General features: G+C 36.0%; 2 protein-coding genes across 2 annotated transcripts in view; one reads left to right on the forward strand and one right to left on the reverse strand.

The window, feature by feature from the left end:
• The window catches only part of KLHL3 (kelch like family member 3), a 233,156-nt gene that overhangs the window by 61,822 nt on the left and 148,990 nt on the right, over positions 1–22,344 (forward strand). Inside the window, 1 exon segment of the mRNA XM_025040560.1 lies at positions 18,740–18,815. Within this exon segment, the coding sequence (XP_024896328.1) occupies positions 18,805–18,815 (11 nt within the window). The 5' untranslated portion in view covers positions 18,740–18,804.
• Positions 9,092–10,207, reverse strand: LOC102894025 (neuropeptide Y receptor type 6). The gene has a single exon (XM_006923332.1). It carries the CDS (start codon positions 10,205–10,207, stop codon positions 9,092–9,094), a length of 1,116 nt encoding a protein of 371 aa, XP_006923394.1.

Raw genomic sequence — 22,344 nt, forward strand, 5'->3', positions numbered from 1 at the left:
TCTGTCATTTAAGTCATATATTTCTATGTCTGTAAGCTTATTTTCTGGAGATATTTCTCTTTCTTTCTGAGATGGCTTGTCACCTTGATTGTTCATGGTGTTTAATGGACTATTTCTCTGCTTGGGCATTAATGGAAGTGTGTTCTGTGGTAGCTCTTATGCACAAATCTCATGCTCAGACATGGTGGTGTGCAGTTGGGTGTTTCTGTTGAGTTTTAGAGGTTCAGCTCATTGTTGTTTCAAGGGGAATGATCTTGGGATGTCTCTCACTCCGCATATTTCTCCAAATTCTGTCTGGACGTGTGTGTGTGTGTGTGTGTGTGTGTGTGTGTGTGTGTGTGTGTGTATAGTAGGTGAATATCTAGGAGTGGAATGGCTAGATCAGATAGTAGTTGTCTGCTTAACTTTTAAGAAAATGTCAAACTATTTTCTAAAGTGGTTGTACCATTTTAGATCCTGCCAGCAGCTTATGAGAGTTCAGTTTCTCCACATCCAGCTCTTGGTACGGGTCAGTCTTTTTAATTTTAGCCATTTGAACAGACATGTACTGGTTAGTATCTTATGGTTTTAATTTAGATTTCTCCAATGGTTAATGAGCATGAACATCTTTTCATGCACTTATTTGCCATCTGTATATCTTCTTTGGTGAAATGTCTGTTCAATTTTTCTGCCCATTTAAAAAATTGTGGTGTTTTTTTATTATTAAATTTTCAGGATTCTATATATTTTGGACACAAGTCATATCAAATACATGCTTTGCAAATGTTATCTCACAGTTTGGCTTGTCTTTTCATTCTTTTATCAGTCTTTCATGAGAAGTTTTACATTTTGATGAGGTCCAGTTTATCAATTTGTTCTTTAAAGGGATATATGTGCTTTTGATATTGTATCTGAGAAATGTTTGTCTGATGCAAGATCACAATGTTTTATCCCCCTAAGTTTTCTTCTCTAAGTTTTATAACTTAAACTTTTACATTTAGATCTGTGATCCATTTGGGTTTTTATACTGTAAGAGGTATGAATCAAAGTTTTTTTTTTTTGCATGTGTATATCCAGTTGCTCCAACTGTTTTTTGAAGAATATTTTGTGTATAATTTTTCAGATTTAAAAAAATCTTTATGAGCACAGGTGGTTCCATTTTACAGATAAGGAAACAGGCTTGGGGAAGTAAAGTGACTTGCCCAAGGCTGTATAATTAGTGTTAGACCTAGGCTTAGAACCCAAGTCTACTGATGCCCAGTCCATTAGTTTGTTCACTGTGTTGTCTTTTTATTTAACCTTTTCAAGTACCCTGTACTTGAGTATTATCATGCTGCCTATTTTTTTTAGAAGAGAACTGAGACCTAAATGAGGACCATCCTTCAGAGACCATATTGTGAAGGCACTTAGCTCTCAGACCACATCCTCTTATTATTCTCCCCTCATTCACTGTGCTTCAGTCTCCTCGCCTTTCCTTGAATCCACCAGGCCCACTTCTGCCTCAGGGCTCTTGCATTTGCTCTACCCTCTTCCTAGACTCTCTTCTGTCAGCCATCTGCATGTCTTGCTTCCTTATCTCCTTTAAGTCTTTGCTCAAATGTCACCTCAGTGACATTTATTTAAAATTATTTAAAATTGCAAGCTCTTCCTTCAGTAATCTGTGCCCTGCCCCATCCATACAGTATTCTATAGTCAGGTTGTACAGCCAGGTTCCTCCCATGGGATGACCAGAGATTTTCTGTCAGAGTGATAGCAAGGCTGTGGCTGATTGACGGTAGAGAGACTTTTTCTACATGGTTAAGGTTAAGGAAAGATGTTGAAAGCAGCTCAAAATCATCTTCCTTTTTTCTCCCATCATCTTTAGGAATTTAGAGTAATCTATAGATGTTTAGCCCAACTTTCTGATCTGGGTCTGACTCATGTTAATTTATAGAATAGCAGCCTCATTAGGACTTATATAGGTGTCAGAGATTTTAATATTGCTACTATTTCTTTAGTCCCTTCTTGGGCCAGGCATTGTACATACATTATTTTCAATTCTCACAGCAGTCCAGCAAGACAGAACTTATTCTCTTTCTTAAGTACATAACTCTAGGGCTAGGGATGTTAAAGAAGTTTGTCTCAGTTCACACAGAGTAAATGGTAGGGCCAAGATTCAAACCCAAGGCTGGATGCCTCAAACCTGAGCTTTTCTCGCTATGCTTTGATAATGTGTTTCCACTTTCTTTTTCATATCTCCCCATCTAAAAGCAGTATCATCAGGTAACTTCTGGAGCATGGAGGTAAATAAGGAAGGCTGTTCCAACGTCATCTCTACATCTCTTTCTGGAAGGAAGACAACAGAGATCCCTTTTTATACATGGTGGGACTGAGGCACTGAGAGGTTAAGTATCATGCTTAGGGCTACAATATATAAGTCTTTGGAAGAGTTGAGATGAAAGTTCCTGGCTTCCAGGGACCTTGTTTGACAGTCCATGTCCCACCAACACCAGAGACAATTTTATTGTAGGACTGAACGAATGAGCAAGTGGCTGCTCTTTCTGGCCTCTCAGAAGGATGAAGTAAACATCTGAGAACTGTGAGCTGTTTCCTACCAGTTGCTTATGGAGGAATTGAGGTCCCTCCACACAATACTGTAGGTCTGGGTTCCACTGAATTATTAACTTATAAGCCATGTTCCAGACTCATTCTACCAAGCTAGATGCCCCAAAATTAGATTTAACATCTGTTTCTGAGAGCTCCTTAGCTGAAGTTCTTCCAGAATTAACTTTGAAATCCTGGTTTTATACTTCTTTTCCCAATTCCCTGAAATCAGAGAGAGTGTTTGCATGGGTAAGGACGGGCTTTGTCTGAAAATTTTCTTGAAGTGTTCCGTGATTATAGCAAGTGTGAGTTAGCTTATGCCTGTCTCTTTCTAGGGGCCTGTGATGCTACTGCTGAAGTTTCTGATCAGTTTGGGGTGGCTGAGAATATGCTTATTCTGTGTAGTAAGATGAATGGGTACCATTTGGACACCCATTCCCCTAGAAGATTTTCAACAGACTGGCAGGGTCCAATGGTATAGCAGACAGAGCTATTGGTCAGTGCCAGTCAGAGATGCCGGACTTCAGCTACAGCTTTGCACATTTACCAATTTGTATAATCTTTGTCAGTAATCAGGTACCCCCTGGGTTTCCTGGGAGCTAGGGAATTAGATTTTAATGAAAAGGTATAGTCCCACTATGCCTCTTTCTAAACACTTATGTTGTTATCGTCTAGATTACTTACAGTCCTCCCTCAAACAGTACATTCCTCAAGAGCAGAGAACCAGTCTTACTATTCTCTTTATCTCCCATGTCTAACAAATGTCTAGGAAATGACAGTTGAAATAGGGTGGGATTTTAAACTGGATAGTCGGGATTTATCACTGTGTGCTTAAGTAATAGTTGCCTCATTTGTAAACTGGAGTAACATTATCCACCTACAAAAATATTTTTAGAATTAAGTGAGTTAATGAGTGGAGGGACAAGATGAGTGACAGATGGCTCTTTGGACTCTGTGATTCAGTAACACAGCTTAGAACACAGAATTACAGAATTAAAAAGAACATAACCACCTTCATCTCTGTGTGACTAAATCCTAACCATCTTTTGGATCTCAGTTTAAAAATTATTTTTTCTAGGAAGATTCCCTTTCTACTTCTTGTCCCTATTCTACTCTAAACAGATTAGTTCCTTCTGTTAAGTGCCTTCGTACTATTGTATTCTTTATTATGACACTTGTCACAATTTACTTTTTAAAAAAGTGTCATCTCTAGTAGACTGTAAACTCCATGAGGTCAGGGAATTATGTCAACCTTGTTCACTGTTGTATTCAGTCACAGAGTCAGTGTTTAAAATATTTATTGAATGATTGATACATTTTACAGATGAGGAATTGGAAGCTTAGTAAGGATAATCAGTTTGCCCAGACTCTAAGACAGACCTAAGTCTCTTGATTTCTTGTACCATAGCTGCCTCATAGGCAGGCACTTTGGATCTTAGTTTTCTTCTTCTTCTTTTTTTTTTTTTAAGTTTTTGTCTTTTTCTCACCCATTTGAAAAATTTTTACAAATAATAGATGTTCCTAGAAGAATATTTAGAAAATATACATAAGCAAAAAGGCAAAAAGAAAGAGGAAGAGAAGTTAGAAGCAAGATAGAACAAAGAGGAAAGAAATAGAGATAGGTCACCCAAAAGTCTAATCACCTGGGATAAACACTGTTAACACTGGAATATTTTCTTTCAGACATTTTTTTAGGTGCTATGCACAAATGTGTGTACATACACACACATATGTCTTTGTTTTCAAATTGCAGGAAATAGAAAGGTGTAAAACTTGAATTATCAGGAGACCTCAGTATAGTAACAGTGTCTAAGAGTCAGGGACTTCTGCTGCTGTCAAAAAAGCAGATCTTTTAGGATCCCAGGATGAGGAAAACTACCTTCAAATCAATAGCTCAACAACTTTTGCTTTTAGGTTCTCCCTTAGTGGAGAAGGATTCTTCTCCCTTAGTGGAGAAGAATTTGGTTCACTGAAAAAGACAAAGTTCTTCCATGCCTTGGCCTTTTTATAGAGTCTGGTTTTTCCTCTAATAGAGTCATAAAGGGGCCCACTCTCCTGGAGGCTGGTTGCCCTGGAAGACTGGCCTTTTTATTTCTAAAAGCTATTTGCTCCAAAAAACCTGTCAATTTAGTTAATTGGAAGTTAAAAGAGCATTTTCTTCCATTCCCAGGACTGGCCCATTTAGCTGACTCTTATTAGCACAGCTGTTATTGGCAAATAACATTTGAACCATAAAAGTACACTTTGCCATTAAGCCTTCCCTGGAACCAAGGTGTGTTTTATATTTGTCTTCCTGCTACTGTAGATTTCCTAAGCACTGGCTTTTAGATTTCAAATGGAATTTGGTGTTCTGCTTCTTCAGGTACTAAGTCCTGAGATTTCAGGCCCCATTTACTCTTCAGGTCCATATGCCACTTCCAAGCAAAGGTTTGTTATCCCCAGATTTATTCTACATCTACAGTTTGCAGATAATAATTGAGCCCCGACTTTGTGCCAGATGCCATACTTGGCACTGGAGCCACTACAGTGAATAAGACCCAGTTCCTGCCTTCAAAGAGCTTATGTCTTGTGGAGCAGGCATACATGGTTTTATGTGATAGGTATAAACGAGGTACTATGATAGCAGTGACTAGGGAGTCCTAACAACCTTGGGAGAGCAGAGGTGGTTAAGAAACATTTATACTGAGACCCAAAGGACCCAAGATTTGGCAGCTTATTGACATTACTATAATCTTTGTGTAATTAGGATTGTGTCTTTATACTTTCATTGGGTAATTAATAAAACAGGTTTGAAAATATTCAGACATTCAGTAAGTAATTACTGCCTAGCTTGTTTTTTAAGAAATGATTTTTTAAAATCTATGTGTTAAATGCTTTTTTCTTGCCTAATCTTGTCTTAAATAGTCTAAGGAGGCAGTGAGGGGCTGATATAGAAGGAATAAAGATGTAGGTCATGGTCTCTGAAAGTTCACAGTCTAGAAGAACAGATTTATATACCTAAAATAGAAAATAGCAGGAAATAGTCAATGCATGTGTTCCTGTCCCTAGCATGATACATCCTTTTACTTCCGCTGCAGGGGAAACACTATCCCAGCTTCAACAAGGAGTTTGATGTAGACACAGAAATATGGGAAGAGACCTGCTTTGCCTTCCTTAGCCCACTGGAAATATTCGTCATCTTTCTCCAGTTTATTGCCTGAGCATATGTATTGCATAGGTGACTTCAGGGAGGAAAGAAATTGGTATATCAATCTTGAAATACTCCCCTCTCCCTCATCTAGTATATATCCTTTTCTTTTCCCCAGTGTATTCTCACTTAACGGGTATAAAGATGAGTCCTCCTTCGATGTTAACTCTGCCTTCAGTTACTCTCAACTTTCTTTTAGACAGTTTTCAAACTAGCCAGAAGGAAAGCTTTCAAAACCGAGACATTGAATTATCTCTTTGGTGTCTTGTAAATTCTTTAAAAATTTTTTAAAATATACATTTATTTTTTAAATTATAGTTGACATACAAATATATTATAAATTCTTTAAAGTCTCAACTACATCATTAACTCTTTAAAGTAACTTTTTCTATACTGAATACAGTGCTAAGTACACAGTAAGAACTTAATATATTTTTCTTGATTTATTATTCTACAAAAAACAAAGCTTACAGGAAGAGAGATTGACTCCTTTCATTGGGCTGATGAACTATCCTGTTCATGCTCAGCGCAGGGTAGGGAGCAGCTTCTTTTAGTTGAAGCCTGATGCATGTTACTTTGTCAACTTATTATATCTTTTTCCGAACATCACATTTTTCATTGAAGAAAAATGTGAACCATACACATTTAAACCACATTTGGGTATCCTTTATTTTGAATCATTTATTATGTTGTTGATTCTGTTAGAAATTGTCTGGGCTTTACTCCTGGAGGATCTTTAGAAGTAAGCAGAGAAAAAACTTAAGGGACTTGTTGCAAGGATGCTTTTAGTATTTTCTCATTCAGCTCTGGTCACTGGACAGACACCTTCAGAATAGTTAAGGTACTAATTTTTTTTTTTTTAACCCACGGGGCAGGTTGCCTCCCCTCCCCCTAACCTGTACTAATTTTTTGAGGGCATAAATATTTACTTATCCCACTAATAGTCCTCTTTTCTGGAAACTTAAAGATAAGAGACATTTCTCTCAATCCAAAATGATTTGAGGTTGGGGGATCGAGGAACAGGTTTTTGAAACACTGACTAGAGGAAACTGTGATTCTAGGGCTACATCATGAAGTTCTAATCTCAGATTCCTAAAAGGGAAAATACAAGCCCATCTGGCAATTGGGGAGAGGCAAGTGAGAAAACAAGGCCTTATTTCATTCAGCAAATGGCTTAACAGTAGATCATATTGATGTGGACCACCCGCAGATATTGCAAAAACAGGAAATAAGATTGACTTTCTTGAAATCTTTTCTTGTTTCCTCTCAAAAATGAGTTTTACTGTCAGTGGGTCCCCACAACACCTGGTTAATATTTGCATTATACTTTCTTAAGTAACTAATTATAAACCTGTGCTCTGCTACCTGTCAGTATGTAAACCTCTTAAGGGTAAAGACATTCCTTAAAAAGTACATTTAATTCACTACTTTTTGAGGTAAAAATAAACATAAAGAGACAATTATTGATATAGTTATATCATTAGTGACTTTTGTTTCACTAAAGCTCAAGGAAAGTTTAGATGAAACGATAAAACAGTTTTACAGAAGAAGGAAATAGCTCTTATTATGGTGCCAGAAAGCACACCATAATATTTAATCATAGATTGGAGATCTCTTCTGAATGTTCAGGGTGGGGACCAGGGTTAGAGGAGCCTGGGTGTATATGTGGGGGTGAGGATAGTGAGTGGTATCAGACGTCTTTCCCTGCTTTCAGTGGCTTGGTCAGAATCGTTTCAGTAACAGAAACTAGAATCAATATATCTTTATCAAGTGAGTAAAATATTGCATTGGTCTTAATTATAAGACTAGTCTCCATCTGTCAGAAGAGATAGAAAGGTTATGGAGAGTTGACTTCTTTCTGGGTTAAGGGGCTACAGTCCTGTACCTTTAGGATTCTAAGCTGACACCATTTGAAACTAGTTTTTAGATAAGAATTTTTATTTGTGGCTAATATTGTGAGACTATTACATTTTATTGCATTTTGGTGCTTTTTATTGCACTGCATTTTATTGCAGTGCTTTTGTTGTTCATTTTACCCAAAATGATATAACAGAAAGAATAGAAATCCCAAAGAGAAAGAAAAGGTAGAGAGAGGGAGGGAAGAAGGAGGGGGACAGAAAGAGAGCGGGTGGAGAGAGAGAAAGAGATCTTTGAGGAGGGGTAAATATGAAGTCTACTGCATAAGGAAAAAACACAATAGAAAAATCACAGATATTCAGAAAAATGTTACTTTTATTCAAAAGGTAGAAGAAAATACAGTTACATTTTAAACATACTATTAAGCTGCAGCTCAAATTTAATAGTATAAGGGGTATTTATTGGAAGAGATTAAGCTGATTATGATTTAGTAGAAGTCACAAGCTAATGGCTATTTGAACAGTAGCTTAGTATTCTTTTTGAAAACAATCTAGCTGATTCTCCCATATAAGTGACTCTGGGGATGAAGGATATTTTTTAAATGTTTAAGTCATAAGATTTAAGAGTGGTTCTAAAAAATCTGGAGCTAAATATAAAAGTGCTACTAATGATGCCCCTCAGACCCAATGATAGAATCATAATTACCTCTATTTAATATACATAAAGAATTAAGGATAAAAAGCCATCTTGCAATGAAAGCTCTATCTACATTGGCCATTAATAAGTTAGTTAATGTGATTTCTAGTATAATTAGAGTGTAAAAGATTTTGTGGCTAGTTCTAGTGGTGCTAATAGCATTGTTAGTGGAGAAAATGTGCTGTTATCGAAAACTAGAGAATCTGATTCAAGCATTGGAAGTAATTATAATACTTAGTTTAAATATTAAGATAAAACTATTCCTTTAACTTCTAATACAAACTTACTTTCTTAGCTAATTAAGAAATTATGATGGGGGCTATCTGACTTTGTTAATTAATTGAATAATTACATGGTCGAAAGTTACAATTTCCATATCTGCAAGTGAAATTGCTTCAACACTAAGGAGGTGGTATAGCATTATTTTTACTAGGTGTATCATTAGTAATAACTTTTATGGATATTCTGTTGAATATAGAATATATTCAACTTTGTTCCCCAGCCGTCAATACTGCTTGCTTCACTTGCTTTCTCACTGTCATTCTTTGCCATAAACAATGGCAACTAGGTTGTTTGAGTTATTCTCCAAATTAAAAAAAAGAGTGGTGTGTGTGTGTATGAGTATGTGAGCAATATGACACACACAGGTCTGTCCTTCAGCAAAACTGGTAGCATAAATTTGCTCTTTTTATGGTTCTGGCTTCTCCTTTATGCATCTTGCCCTATCCGCAGCCATTACCTCTCTATCTCCCATTCAAGAAGGGCTTTAGTATTAAGTATCAACAATTTTTATATACCTGTTGACGTAGGAGCCAGTCTTAATGATCCCTTGGATTCATCTGTGTGCATAGTGGAGATGGCAATATTTTCATATCTTTCCCGAGGTGTAAAGCACCAGCAGTGATGAATAAGCACCACCAGGTCCTTCTGGAAATTTTTGTTGAGAAAGCCATAAAAGAGAGGGTTTATACATGTAGAAACCATAGCAATCAAGTGGCAGACTACAAATACCAGGTCATGGTGGCAGCTCATCAGCACCTCGTGATACCAGTCAAAGATGACATTGAAGATATTCAAGGGCAACCAGCAGGCTCCAAAAGTCACTACAATGGAGATCAACATAGTGTTAATCCTCTTGTTCTCACTGAACCGGCTTTTACTTTCTCTTTTCCTGTCCACCTTTCCATTTCTCCTGTGGAGGCAGATAACAATCTTCAGGTAGCAGATGAGGATGAAACCCAGAGGGACACAATACTGGAGCATAAACATGGAGGTAGTAAAGAGGAGCTGGTTCATTTTGGAGGGCCAGTTCTCTACACAGGCTAACCGGTGGGTGTAGAAGTCAGTGGGGAGAGAGAGATTGTGGAAGGGCTCATCAGTGAGGTGGTAGGACAGGAAGAAAGGAATCGACATCAAAAAGGAAAATAGCCAAATTGTTGTGATACCCCAGTAGGCATGAGACACATTGGGCTTCCAGCCACGGGGATTCACAATCAGCTGATATCTTTCAACAGCAATTAACACAAGTGAGAATATGGATACAGAAATGAAGACACTCTGCACATAGGAAGTGAGTTTGCACATGATATCTCCAAATATCCAGTGGTCCATCAGAGTGTAGATGACAGTAAAAGGGATGCACATGACACATACCAAGATGTCAGAGAGAGAGAGATTGGCAATCAGTATGTTGGTGACATTCTGAGTTTCTCTGTGTTTCTTGAAGATGATAATGATGAGAGAGAGGTTTCCGAAAAGGCCCACAATTAAGATTACAGTATAGGCTATGAGTAATGGGAGCAAGGCTAGAGGAGAGGGTCGACAGGACTCAAAGTAGAAAAATGCAGAGTTGTTGCTATTTGCATTGGTTTTATTAGATGCTGGATGGTTTAAGGAAGGTTCCATTTTGTCAGGGTTGTAAGAAAGCTTTTCTAAGCTTACTTGTATTATGGGTGGATAGTTTGACCATCAGTTCTTGGGAAGTGGCTTTGCTCTGAGGTTTCCAGAGAGTAATTAGTAGAGTTTAATCTTCCTTGATCTTTGTTTGTGCTTGATGGAAATGCATGAACGACTTGAGTATGCTCTTGAAATCCTAAAAAAATTAAACACAACCCAGAACATTAATGCAACTTTTTAACAACCTGGACAGTTCTATAGGTGTAACAGTGTCCCTGAAAGGTATCTGGAGGATCTCTCTATATCCTTGCCTTCCTCTCATCTCAGGTGCTTTCTTTTTTTTTTTTTTTTTTCCCTTCAGCATAATTTTTTGAGCTAATGAGTAAGGAAATGTGATAGCATTCTTTTAACTGTATAAGATAGCCCAAATATACATTTCTATCCATCACCTGTCTTGTGTGTGTGTGTGTGCTGTGAAGGCCAGAAGTACCATTTGGAGTTGAGTTTCAGTTGGGGCATCACTACTTGGTGTCTCTCTGACTTTGATGTAAATCAGTTACCCTTTATTTTTTGAGCTAATGAGTAAGGAAATGTGATAGCATTCTTTTAACTGTATAAGATAGCCCAAATATACATTTCTATCCATCACCTGTCTTGTGTGTGTGTGTGTGCTGTGAAGGCCAGAAGTACCATTTGGAGTTGAGTTTCAGTTGGGGCATCACTACTTGGTGTCTCTCTGACTTTGATGTAAATCAGTTACCCTTTCTGCTCAGTTTTCTTATCTGTAGATGGGGATAAACAATGTCTATTTGAGTTGTTGTGAGGATTAAATGAGATCATGTGACTAAATTTGTCCCTCAGCCCCAGCATAGAGCACATAATATGTATTAAGTGTACGTGCATGGAATAAAATTTTGTCAGCTCCGCTGCCCAGAATTAGTCTATATAGCCTTTAGTCTGGGGGCTAGAATCATTCTTGCTATGGAATAGCATATGACTCCTCCTCCTCTTTGTACTTCTTCCACTCTCTGAGGCTGAAGTCATATTCTGTACAGACAGTTTCTGAGTACATTGCTCAAATTCTGGAGATCAAGGCAAGGTAGCCGGTGCCTAGTGAGCTATTACTCAGAATTAACTTTATTTAGAAAGTACTCTCCAATTCTTCCTCCCTCTGGGTCTCTTCTTCTGACTTTTAGAGGAGAAGGGGGCCCTGGTCCTATGGCCCAGCATGGCTTAGGGTGGTTAGGTATTCAGTGGAATTATTCATAAAAGGAAACACAACAGGCACGATAATCTCCCACCATTCTAAGTGCTGAGATTTCTGGCCCAAAGAGGACACTCTGAAAGAGGGCAAAGGAAAAAATACCCCTTATTTTGGTTTATTCTTTAGGAATTGGAGGAAAACAACATAAATAACATGGATAAAGGAAGATGAGCAATAGGAATGAAAGAGAACAAACTTTTATTTGCTGTTTGAAATTACCCTGGCCTGCTCTCACATTCTTTCTGGGTTCAAAGGCTTAGCAGATTCTTATTGGAAAGTAATCACCTTAAGAATACCTGTTATGTCTGATGTGGTTTTAACAATAGATACCACAGTGAAGAACACCATAAAAGTACTAAAGATGAATAGAAACCGTTGATAAAGAAGGCATATTTTATAAAGAAAGACCCGGGGAACTGATCTGTGGCTCAGACGTGATATGGTGATAAGTAGAAATAGCGAAATTTAAAAACAATGGTATTTGAAATGAAGGTTTAGGGCTTGGATGATTCAGAGGTTCAACAGACCTAGATAGAGTTATTAGCTTTTGCCAAAGGAGAATGTCAAGACAGGTTTAAGCTCTTTATGACAGTCAGTAGAACTATACATGAGAACTAGGAAGCTTTGATTGTTTATTAGAGACCTTCTACCAAGCATGCTTCACTTGGAAGAAGAAAGGAATGAAAGGAGAATAGGCAATAATTACATATATAGGTTGGTAGGCTAGAATGAACACTAGACTTCCTGTCAGGAGACATGTCCTGCTGCTAACTGGTTTTGGGCAAGTCAGTTCCCTTCTCTGAGCCTCAATTTCTTCATCCTTCAAATGAAATTTTAAAAATGGTCTCCCTATTTTACACCTTAGTGTAAGGGTCAATGAAATAATATATTTAAAACATCCTATAACCTGTTAAACCCTGTACATTCAAGTGCTTGTTAGTGTTATTATCCTTGTTTAATGTTTCAGTCATTTGGACTGAATTGATCTAACCTCCAACGTCCAGAGAGCTGTAAGTGCTTTCCTGTCTGCTGCACCATTTATTTCTCCAATATCAAATTTGCTGGAACGAGGTGGGATTTTTTTTTTCCATTTCATAGATGGAAACCAAAGTACAGAAAGATTCAAGAGCTTAGCTAAAAGCCAAACAAAATTAGCAAAATCTTGTGCTTTTTTACCTTCCCAGCTCTTATTGTCTACAAGAAAGAAAAGCTTCCTATGACTCCTACAAAGATGGGTCTGAATAAATTTTCTCTTAACAGATGTGGAAGTACATACAATTTTGCGGAGTTCTTATTAGATTGGTAATAGAGATGGGAATAAACATCAGGAACCCTTGTGTTGCCCATTTTGGGTTGTTTGGGCTGAGTAAATGGGATTCACTCACCACCCTGCAACAGCTGGTCTGCCTCTTCGTAGAGACCCCTCTACTCTGAGCTGATTAGTAGCAAAGTACAAATTATCTCCCTAGTCTATACAGTCCTATTGAGGCTTGAAGCTCAGAAAAGCCAGAAGATTAGATGGGCTTCATCTGGGAGGGAATCAAAGGAGAGTACTGGAGATACATTGTCCAGTGCCCTCTACTACACAGTACAGAGAATAGTAACAGGAAATCCCCAATATGGACTTTTAATGGCAATGTGGGATTTACACTTTACATAATTGGTAATTATTAAGTTAAAATATTTAAATCCTGCCTATCTGGGGGCAAAATAATGCTAAGCCTTGATTCACAAAAAGTTTTTGGGATACATTTCTATTTTAGGAAAGTTCATCTTTGGCTCTTTCTGTTGGAAATGAGGGAAGTGAGATCTCAAATTACCAAGTGAGATTTTGCCCCAAAATACGATTAACATATGGCATATGTTGGTAGTCTTCAAACCTTCAGCTTGATTATGTCTAGCTCATGAGGCACATGCCTCGAACTGGCTCCATTTATGCCTTTTCATGTAAAAGTACATTACATTACACACTTTTTGGTAGTTTTGTGTTTAAAAGTTTCAAGATGAACAAAATAAGAGCATTATACTCCACCAAAGTCTTCATATGCATATATATTTCTGTATCTGAATGTTTTTTGTTAGTGTATGTCTTTTTCTATGTCTCTATTCAAACGACTCTTTTTTTTTGGTGGGGGTAATGTTAGGGGTAGAGTTGATGTGTGTCTGTCCTTTGGTATCTCTGCGTTTTTACTTTACCTCTCACCGTCGTCTTTTCTGCCGGTCTCATTCTCTTCTGTTTCCCCCTTTCCCTTAATTGTCCATAACCCAGAAAAACTAAAGCATATTTTAGATTATCTGTTATATTTCATTTGGTGCTATGGTGTTTTGACCTAGAAGAGACTAGAGGTATTCGAATATACCCCTCTCACTTGACAGATGTTGCAGCTTTGCAGTTAATTACTGGCAGAACAGGAACCAGAGCCCAAGTCTCTTGGCTCTCAGAGTTCCATACTCTTTTCACTATTTTTCCTGCCTCCAGTTTTATATTTCTTGAAGAAATTTCTGTATTTCTTGCTCTTAATATTAACAGCAGGTGAGTAGAACACTTTCTTTTATATTAAAAAAATCCTTATGTAATTTCAGGGAGTCCGTGGTCTTGCACAAAATGAAATTTTGCACACCCCATTCCCTTCTTATGTATGCGAGGGTCCCAGAATAGGGCAGGAATACACTGCAAGCATCCCCCCAGTGGAATTCTCTTTTTCCTTAAACCTCCAGGAATACAGATTCGACAGCTGTGTTGATACAAATAACACTTCATACTTGTTTAGGGCTTAATGATTTTTAAAGTATTATCCCATTCATTAATTCGCTCAGGAATTTAAGTGCTGACAAGGTGGGCTATCTTACTTGATCTCTAGAACAGTTCTGTACTCTAGATAGGAATGATATTTTAATATTATCTGGAGTAGACAACTAAGTCACTGGCAACTAAGACCTACTGACTTTCTCATGGTTGCATAGTTAGTTGCAGACTAACTATGGAATAAGACTTCTACTTTCTAAACCATATACAAAGTAATATTTCTAGTTAATTTGATCATTTCGTTAACAAATCAATTAAATTATTTGTGCTCCATGAAAACAAACAGAACTAGATTCTCTGTAAAGTCGCATCTTAGAGCTTTCCCTAAGAACAATGTACTATATTAAGTAACCACAAGAAGCATCAAGAAACAAATGCGTATTTTCTTACAACTTTATTAGAAAGTGTAATTGGCCTGGTTATTCTATATTATGCATTAAATATCTTTTCCCTATTCAACTAGTCACCCATTCCCCTGCAAAAAATTTTCACATCTATTTATTGCAGAAATATGTGCTGTCTTTCAAGATTTGGGGATAGTACTCGATTCACTTATTCTTTTATTACAAGTACTTTGATTTTATCTGCTAGAGAGATGGTCTGTTTTTCCTTCTGACAACTGAGTACATACGAAGTATTAGTGGAAAATGTATACATTTAATCTCCCAGTCTAATAGTTATTTTTAAAATCAGGCCAACACAGATTGTCTGAATTGGCTTTGATTTTCTATGAAGGTTCATTATTAAGCTTGTCATAATAGGGTTGTTGAGGTTTTTAATTCTTAAAAATAACAACACATTAAATGTATCAAGAAAGGAGTGCTAAACTCTGCCAATGAAAATAAGTATACCAGATTTTTAAGTTTATTTACAAACAGATAAAAAGTAAGTAAAACCCTATTGTGCCATTACTAGCATTTGGTGGGTTTTTTTTTTTTTCCTGATAATTTTCTTACTATGGTGCATTCTAAAGCTATAGGGCTGTTTTACAGACCACATAGCAAGAAGACATTTGGTGTAATAAGGCCTGAAAACACGACAGTTCTAATTTTTAATAATCACATATTTTAAAGCTGGATTATTTTAACATGACACAAACATTTGAAAAACATTTGCAGGATTTTTCTTTAGCATTTTAGAGGTTTGTTTCCCAATTTCTTACCTGTTGGAAATTTCTAGCTGTATTGCTGTAATTTTCATCTTCTACATGTTTTCTCTCTTCATTTCCATGATTATTTTTCTAAGTTTATTTCTCTGTCTAAAGATGACATGTTTGCTGCTTCTCCAAGTCACAACATTCCCTCTCCCTTCTTGGCTTATTTATCCACCAAACAATCTATAGCCACATTTCAGAAGCTGCTCTCTGAAGGTGAAATTATCACACAGAGGACTGAGCTCTGGAATCCAGTAGGATCTGAGGCCACTGAAGAGCCAGAAGGGAGGAGTCAGAAATTTAAACAGCAGTGATATTAGATGGAGCTGTTTAAAAGATATGTTCAAATGTCACTTTTAGTCCTCTCGTAGAGATAATAACAAGAGTGCATTTTGAAAATCTGTGGCATTTTCTGGCATATATTTGTACACACATATATAATCACATACATATGTACTTAAAACGTATTTTATATATACATAAAATGCATATATGTGCTTAAAAAGTTACTTTGCCAAAATCAGACATTTGAATTAATTATTTCTGTAAAATTGTTAGTAAACATTAGTGATTATTCTGAGAGAATTTACTATCATTTAAGAGATGAGTTTTATGTTTGATTTTGCTATAATTTATGAGATTAATAAAAATAATTTTAAAATTAACCCTAAATTCCCTGGGAAATTATGGATGATTATGTAAGGTTTTTATCAACCACTTTGAAATTTACAGCTGAGCTGCCTAAATAAAAGTGGGGACTGAACAGCCTTCTTCTGTATTGAATACAAGAAGGGGGCTATTCAGCATTGTTACAAAGACTGAAAAAGTGAGATTTAGATTAAATATAAGAAATATTTATTTTTAATGAGAATGTTTGAAGGATTTGAGAAAGAAGGATGTAGAATATCAAGTGTGCTTGAAGATATCTTTGGCATCACTTTTGGATAGGCTAGTGACATTTTGAAATATTTCTTAACCCAAGGATTCAATGATAGAGCTCCAAATTTTAGAACAAAGCCATGCAAATCAATTGTTTCCTTACCCAATACACTAAACTAATAAAAACTCAAAATTCTCAGCTGTCAACAACATTGGAATTGTATATCTGTGTTCTGTAGACCTTCGCTAGGCTGGGTGGAGAGGTGGAAGGGTGGAACCAGTGTGCACTGCATAGGTGGAAGCCAGTCTTCTCTGTAAGAACTTGAAGAGCAGATGTGGTCAAAGTAGTTCAGGACCTTCTTCCTAACCCAGTTACCTTTTAGTGGTAGCCCTATTACTTACCTGTTTGTACTTGAAGTATAGAGAGCTGAAAATTTGGAAGACTGCAGGGCATATTGAAAAACATTAAATATATTTTCCACACATAAAATACTGTCAAACACTAGCAGCGGCCACTGGGTTGGTGGATACTAAGAAATCATTTTAGTTGTCTGTGATGTTGGTGAAGATTTTGAGAGGCAGCCTCAGTTGGACAGAACTGACTCTGAACCTAGATTCTCCCATATTACCTCGCTGGTTCACCTTGAGCTTCTCTTTGAGCTTTTGATTTCTTTTTTTTTAATAAGGTGAATATATTGTAATCTATCTGGCAGGATTAGTTTGAAGCTTAATGATAGCACATAGTCAATATTCAGTAAGTGGTAGTTATTATTGTTTTTTAGAATTTCCCTTAATAGAAGTATATAATCTAGGTTAACCAAAGAAAATCTGAAATGAGTGTGAGAAATTAAGAAATAGTGAAACCAGAGTCATTTTTTTAATTTTAAGGGGATATTTGGTATAATCCTGTATTGTGCTTATCGGTGATAAAATTAAGCAAAGAGTAGGGTTTTGTTTACCTCAGTAAAATTCACCGTTTTAATTACAAAAGTTAGTTTATAGGCTAATAGCCTTGGACAGTAGGCAAAGTAGTTGATAAAAGTACCTAAAGAAAGAACTAAGTCTCTTATTTCTCCCGTTTCTCCAGAGCCCTTGCAGCCTCAATATTTTCTCTCTCATTATATACTTTATTTTTAGTTATATATATTTTAGTTATAAACCACATTTTGTTTTCAATCTGATATACCGTGGTAAGTGTAAACTGAAAACATCTGGTGATTTTTTGAGCCCATACCAATTTAGGGAAAATCAAGATTGAGGCGCATCTTGAAAAATATAAATATTATCATAACTCAGCGTCCCAGCCACCTATGTTATAGTTGATAGACTATACCAGAACCTTGGTGAAGAAAGGTTTTCTGTTTTTCCTCACCCTGCTGCAGCTGTCTTTACTTCTGTCAAGGACTCTTGACTTCTCATTATATGCCTTTTTTAAAAAGCTGTTATGATAAACTTGCTTGAATTAATTGGTTTTTTTTTTTCATTAGATTTCCATAGACCCTTAGAGTGCTACCTTAAGACCTGGGAGAGAGGGGCCCCTATGCTGGATCTTGTACTTAGAGGATCCATACATCACAAACGCTAAAAAAAAATGTGTCATTTGGTATCTAGCACTCAGCACTGGCAGACCATAATTTGTAATCTAAATATTTAATGATTAACACCATTCAGGTTCCAGATACACTTCTCTCCATCACTTGCCCTATCTCCTTGAAATTCAACATGTTGCATAACACTACGAGGCTTGGTAAAAAGGTGATTATGTCTGAATGTCATGAAGGTTATGGGCTGTTGATGTTGGTTATGGATATTGCTTTGAAGTATGGGGGGGAATTGAGTGGCAGAAGTTCTTAGGTGACTGAAAAGACAAATTAATTGACTTAGCATAAATGCAATAGATTCTTCCAGTAATGAACTGTCATTTCCCAGTACTGCTAACTCTCTATTTTCTTGTTTCTCTTTGTATTTCAATTTGTTGTTTTACTCAGAAAGTAGAGTGATATTTTTAACAGCGGTCCATGGCAGCTGATGAATATTTTGCCATATTCAACAACTCATGTTACTCTTAAATTTTATATATGAAGATAGAGTATCTGATGTCAATTGTTGACATAGGCAATAGATGAGCCTTGAACCTTAGAATTGTGCATAGTTCTATTTTTGTAAAAATATACAATAGCATTTAATTAGTTTTTTAAAAGAGTATATGAGTTTCAACTTTATTATAATGATTTTACTTAAAACTTGGTATTTGTTAATTATAATTTATATATTGCTTTTAACTTTATAGATAATGTAAAGCAGTTTAGAAAGAAGATAATTGAAAACATACAAAAAATTTTAATCTTTGATTTTTCACATTAAATATATATTTTTTCATGGCAAGAGCTTCAAATTTATATACTTTGAATAAATTATATTTTATTTTTAATCCTTTAGATCATTACTGGCAATATAATACAAATTATGAGGAAAGCTTATTCATAACAACGTAACTGATTTTGATGAAGTTAAGGTAAGAAAAATTTTGTGGAATATATTATAATTTATGAATTATGTATGTCATTATTTTATTATTCATTGTTATATCCAGACATGTGTAATAATTCTTAAATTCAATATTCTTTGATATTTTATCAACTTTTAGTCATATAAAAATCATAGCTTTCTACACATTTTTTGTTTTGTCAAGTTATATGGATTAAACATTTTCTTTAATAGATTATTTTATAAATTTCAAATTTTTAGAGATATGATATAAGCTTTCATTTATCCTCTTGTCCTAGACTCTGCAAATATTAGGCATGAGTCTTCTTAGAAGTATCTTATTTGTTTATTTTAGAGTTCATTTATTGTAAAGTAAATATTTTTATTTCAAATGTAAGAACATTTTTAAGAACTTGGGAAATGGAATGAGGGGGAAAATCTTAGTATCACCTCTGTAATACAATCGATTTTAGCATTTTAAAGAATTAACTTTTCTAAAATGTGTCTTAAATCTAACCCTTTCTCTCCGTTGCTGTTCTACTCACCCTAGTCCAACTCATCATCATTCCTCATCAGGACTAAAGCAATAGTATAGTACTTGTCTCTCTACATTTTCTTTTACCTCCTCACAATCATTTCTCTGCATCGTATCAGAGTGAATTTTGAGAAAATATAAATTAGGTCATTTCTTTACATAACACCTTCGACACTAATTGCAATTGTAATAAAATCAGAATTCTTTACTGTTGTTTACAAAGTCTTATATCATGTAAGTCCTGTCTGCCTCTCAGCTTTATCTCATTTCCCTTCCTCACAATCCAGCAAGATCTTCCCAATTCTAGTTTTAAGGAGAAGTTTTAATAGAGGGCTGATGTCTTCTTCACTACAGGATGATTTCTGTGAGCTGGTGGCTAGCATGATTTTTAAATGGCAGCTAAAGTAATACTTTATTTTTTGACAATGCCTAATTTTATACCAATCTTATTATAAGATTCTATCTTCTCCTACCTCTCTTTCAGGTTTGGATGGGGGAGGGTGGAAGTAGGGGTAGAAACTGGTAACAAATCAGGAGATATTTCAAAGATACTACTTTTATAACAATATCTATTTTACGGATAGAGCATAATGCAACAAGTTTCCTATTGATGGTCTTCTCCACCCACCATTACAGACCATGCCCTATTATAAACAACCTTATTTGTGGCTAAATATTAGCCCACATTTATTTCTAGGAATTATCCTAAGGAAGTAACAGTCCGTGACACAGTGTTTGAGCATATTGGATATATTCTCATATTCAGACCTAATCAGTGTCCTATGATGTTATGGCAGACAAATATGTGAAAGCATAAAAATTTCCAAAAGAACTTTTTACTAGACTCATTTGGAATGTTGGGGTTAGTTAACTCCAAATTATATTCCTTTCATCTCTGTTATCCTTGGGTATTCCTCAAAATGCAAGCCCCGCCAGGCACCCTCTTGCCCATTCCATTCAGAGCTTCAAGGGTGTTTCTCAGAGAACATACGCATTCATTCGATCCTCAGTCAAGGATTCCATATTTATGAATTCACCTACTCACTAAAGTGTATTTGTAATCCCCAAATCAATACTCATAATGCTTTCAGGGTCTTTGAGGACATGCACAGACTGGTGAAAAATTTGAATCACCTAAGAGCATGTTCCTGGTTGAGGTCAAACAAGGCAACTCTTTTGCCTTCCTGTTTCTCTCATACCATAAACAAGTGTCTTTTTTTATGGTCTATTTAGTGCAATATTTTTCACATTGTTGTGCCTTTTGTTGGTGATTTTACCTTTTAAAATAGTCTCCCAAGTGTAGTGAGGTGCTGTCTAATGTTCTTAAGTGCAAGAAGGCTGTGATGTACTTTGCAGAGAAAATATATGTTAGATAAGCTTCATTCAGGCATGAGTGATACTGCTGTTGTTGTGAGTATATTAAATAAGGTATCTTTAAACAGAAATACTCAAACAAGGTTATGTATTGATTGGTTGATGAAAATGTGACTATATGCTCACAGGAACCTAATCTTGTATTTCTCTTAGGATCAGTGTTTCAGTATTCACTAATTCAGGGTTTGTGGCAACTTTATAGAATATAACTACCACAAGTAATGAGAATAGGCTCCACTTGTCTGTCTGTCTATCTGTCTGTCTGTCTGTCTGTCTATCTATCTATCTATCTATCTATCTATCTATCTATCTATCTATCTATCTACTTAACTGCATAACCTACCTTACCTACCTACCTACCTGCCTACCCTACGTACTCTACCTATCCTACCTAACTTACCTAACCTACCTACCTACCTGCCTACCTATTTCTACATCCCCATTGCCATTTCAGACCATTTCTTTTCCAGCTTTGTGGCATTTCAGTCCATTTGGGTGTGCCCCTCTAACCTTTTACTTTGCTGTCATTTCTGATCTAGTTCATTATCTTCTCTCTCACCCCTGATCTTAAAGACTAATGTAATTGAATTTATCAATCCTTAGCACTTTTTTGTATCCAATTTAACATATTCTTCCTCATCCTGAGGTCATGAAGTTATTCTAAAAGCTTTTCAGTTTTGACATTCATATTTAGGTTTATAATCTACTTGGAATTGATTTTTTATGATATAAGGTAGAAGAACAGTTTTATTTTGTTCTTAGATATATTTGATTATCCCCAAATCATTTATTGAAAAGACAGTCTTCCCCTCTGCTATTTCACAGTGCCATCTGTCATTTATCAAAAGTCTGTGTATGCATAGGTCTATTTCTGGCTGTCTATATTGCTCTGTCTTTTCAATCACTCTTGTGTCGATATCTCACTATATTAATTACTATATTGTATTAGTTTTGATATCATAGAATAAGTCCTCCCAGTTTCTTCTTGCTTCTTCAAGTATCATGGCTCTTCTCTTTTTAATTGCTTTTTTCAAAATTTAAATTTATTTGGGTGACATTGGTTAATAAGATTATGTAAGTTTCAAGTGTAATATAAAACGTCATCTTTATCTTGCATTATTTGCTTGTCACCCAAAGTTTAGTTTTCTAACACTGACAGGGACTGAAACTGAGGGTAGTGAGCGTGATTAAATACCTACAAGAAAATAAAAAGGCATTATTAAGGCTTTATATAAAGCAGGGATAAAAGAGAATTAGACGCCACCTACTGGAAACCAAATGAAAAGTTCCTTCTTTACAGCAGGCTAAAGAGAGACCTGTATATAATAAATCTTCTTTCTAGAAAAAAAGCAGAATACATTTCTATTAATTCCCAGGCAGAGAAATAGTCCATTAAACACTATGAACAACCAAGGTGACAAGCCATCTCAGAAAGAAAGAGAAATGTCTCCAGAAAATAAGCTTACAGACATAGAAATATATGACTTAAATGACAGAGAATCCAGGATGGTACTTCTGAAAACACTCGGTGAGTTCCAAAACAAGTCTTATCAACAATTTCAGGAATTGAAAAAACACCTAGATGAGCAGAGCGAGGAGATTGAAACCCTCAAAGAGAACAGAATAGTTCTTCTGGGGATAAGAAAAA

This window comes from Pteropus alecto, unplaced genomic scaffold (assembly GCF_000325575.1).
Source record: "Pteropus alecto unplaced genomic scaffold, ASM32557v1 scaffold78, whole genome shotgun sequence".
Classification (NCBI taxonomy): Eukaryota; Metazoa; Chordata; class Mammalia; order Chiroptera; family Pteropodidae; genus Pteropus; species Pteropus alecto.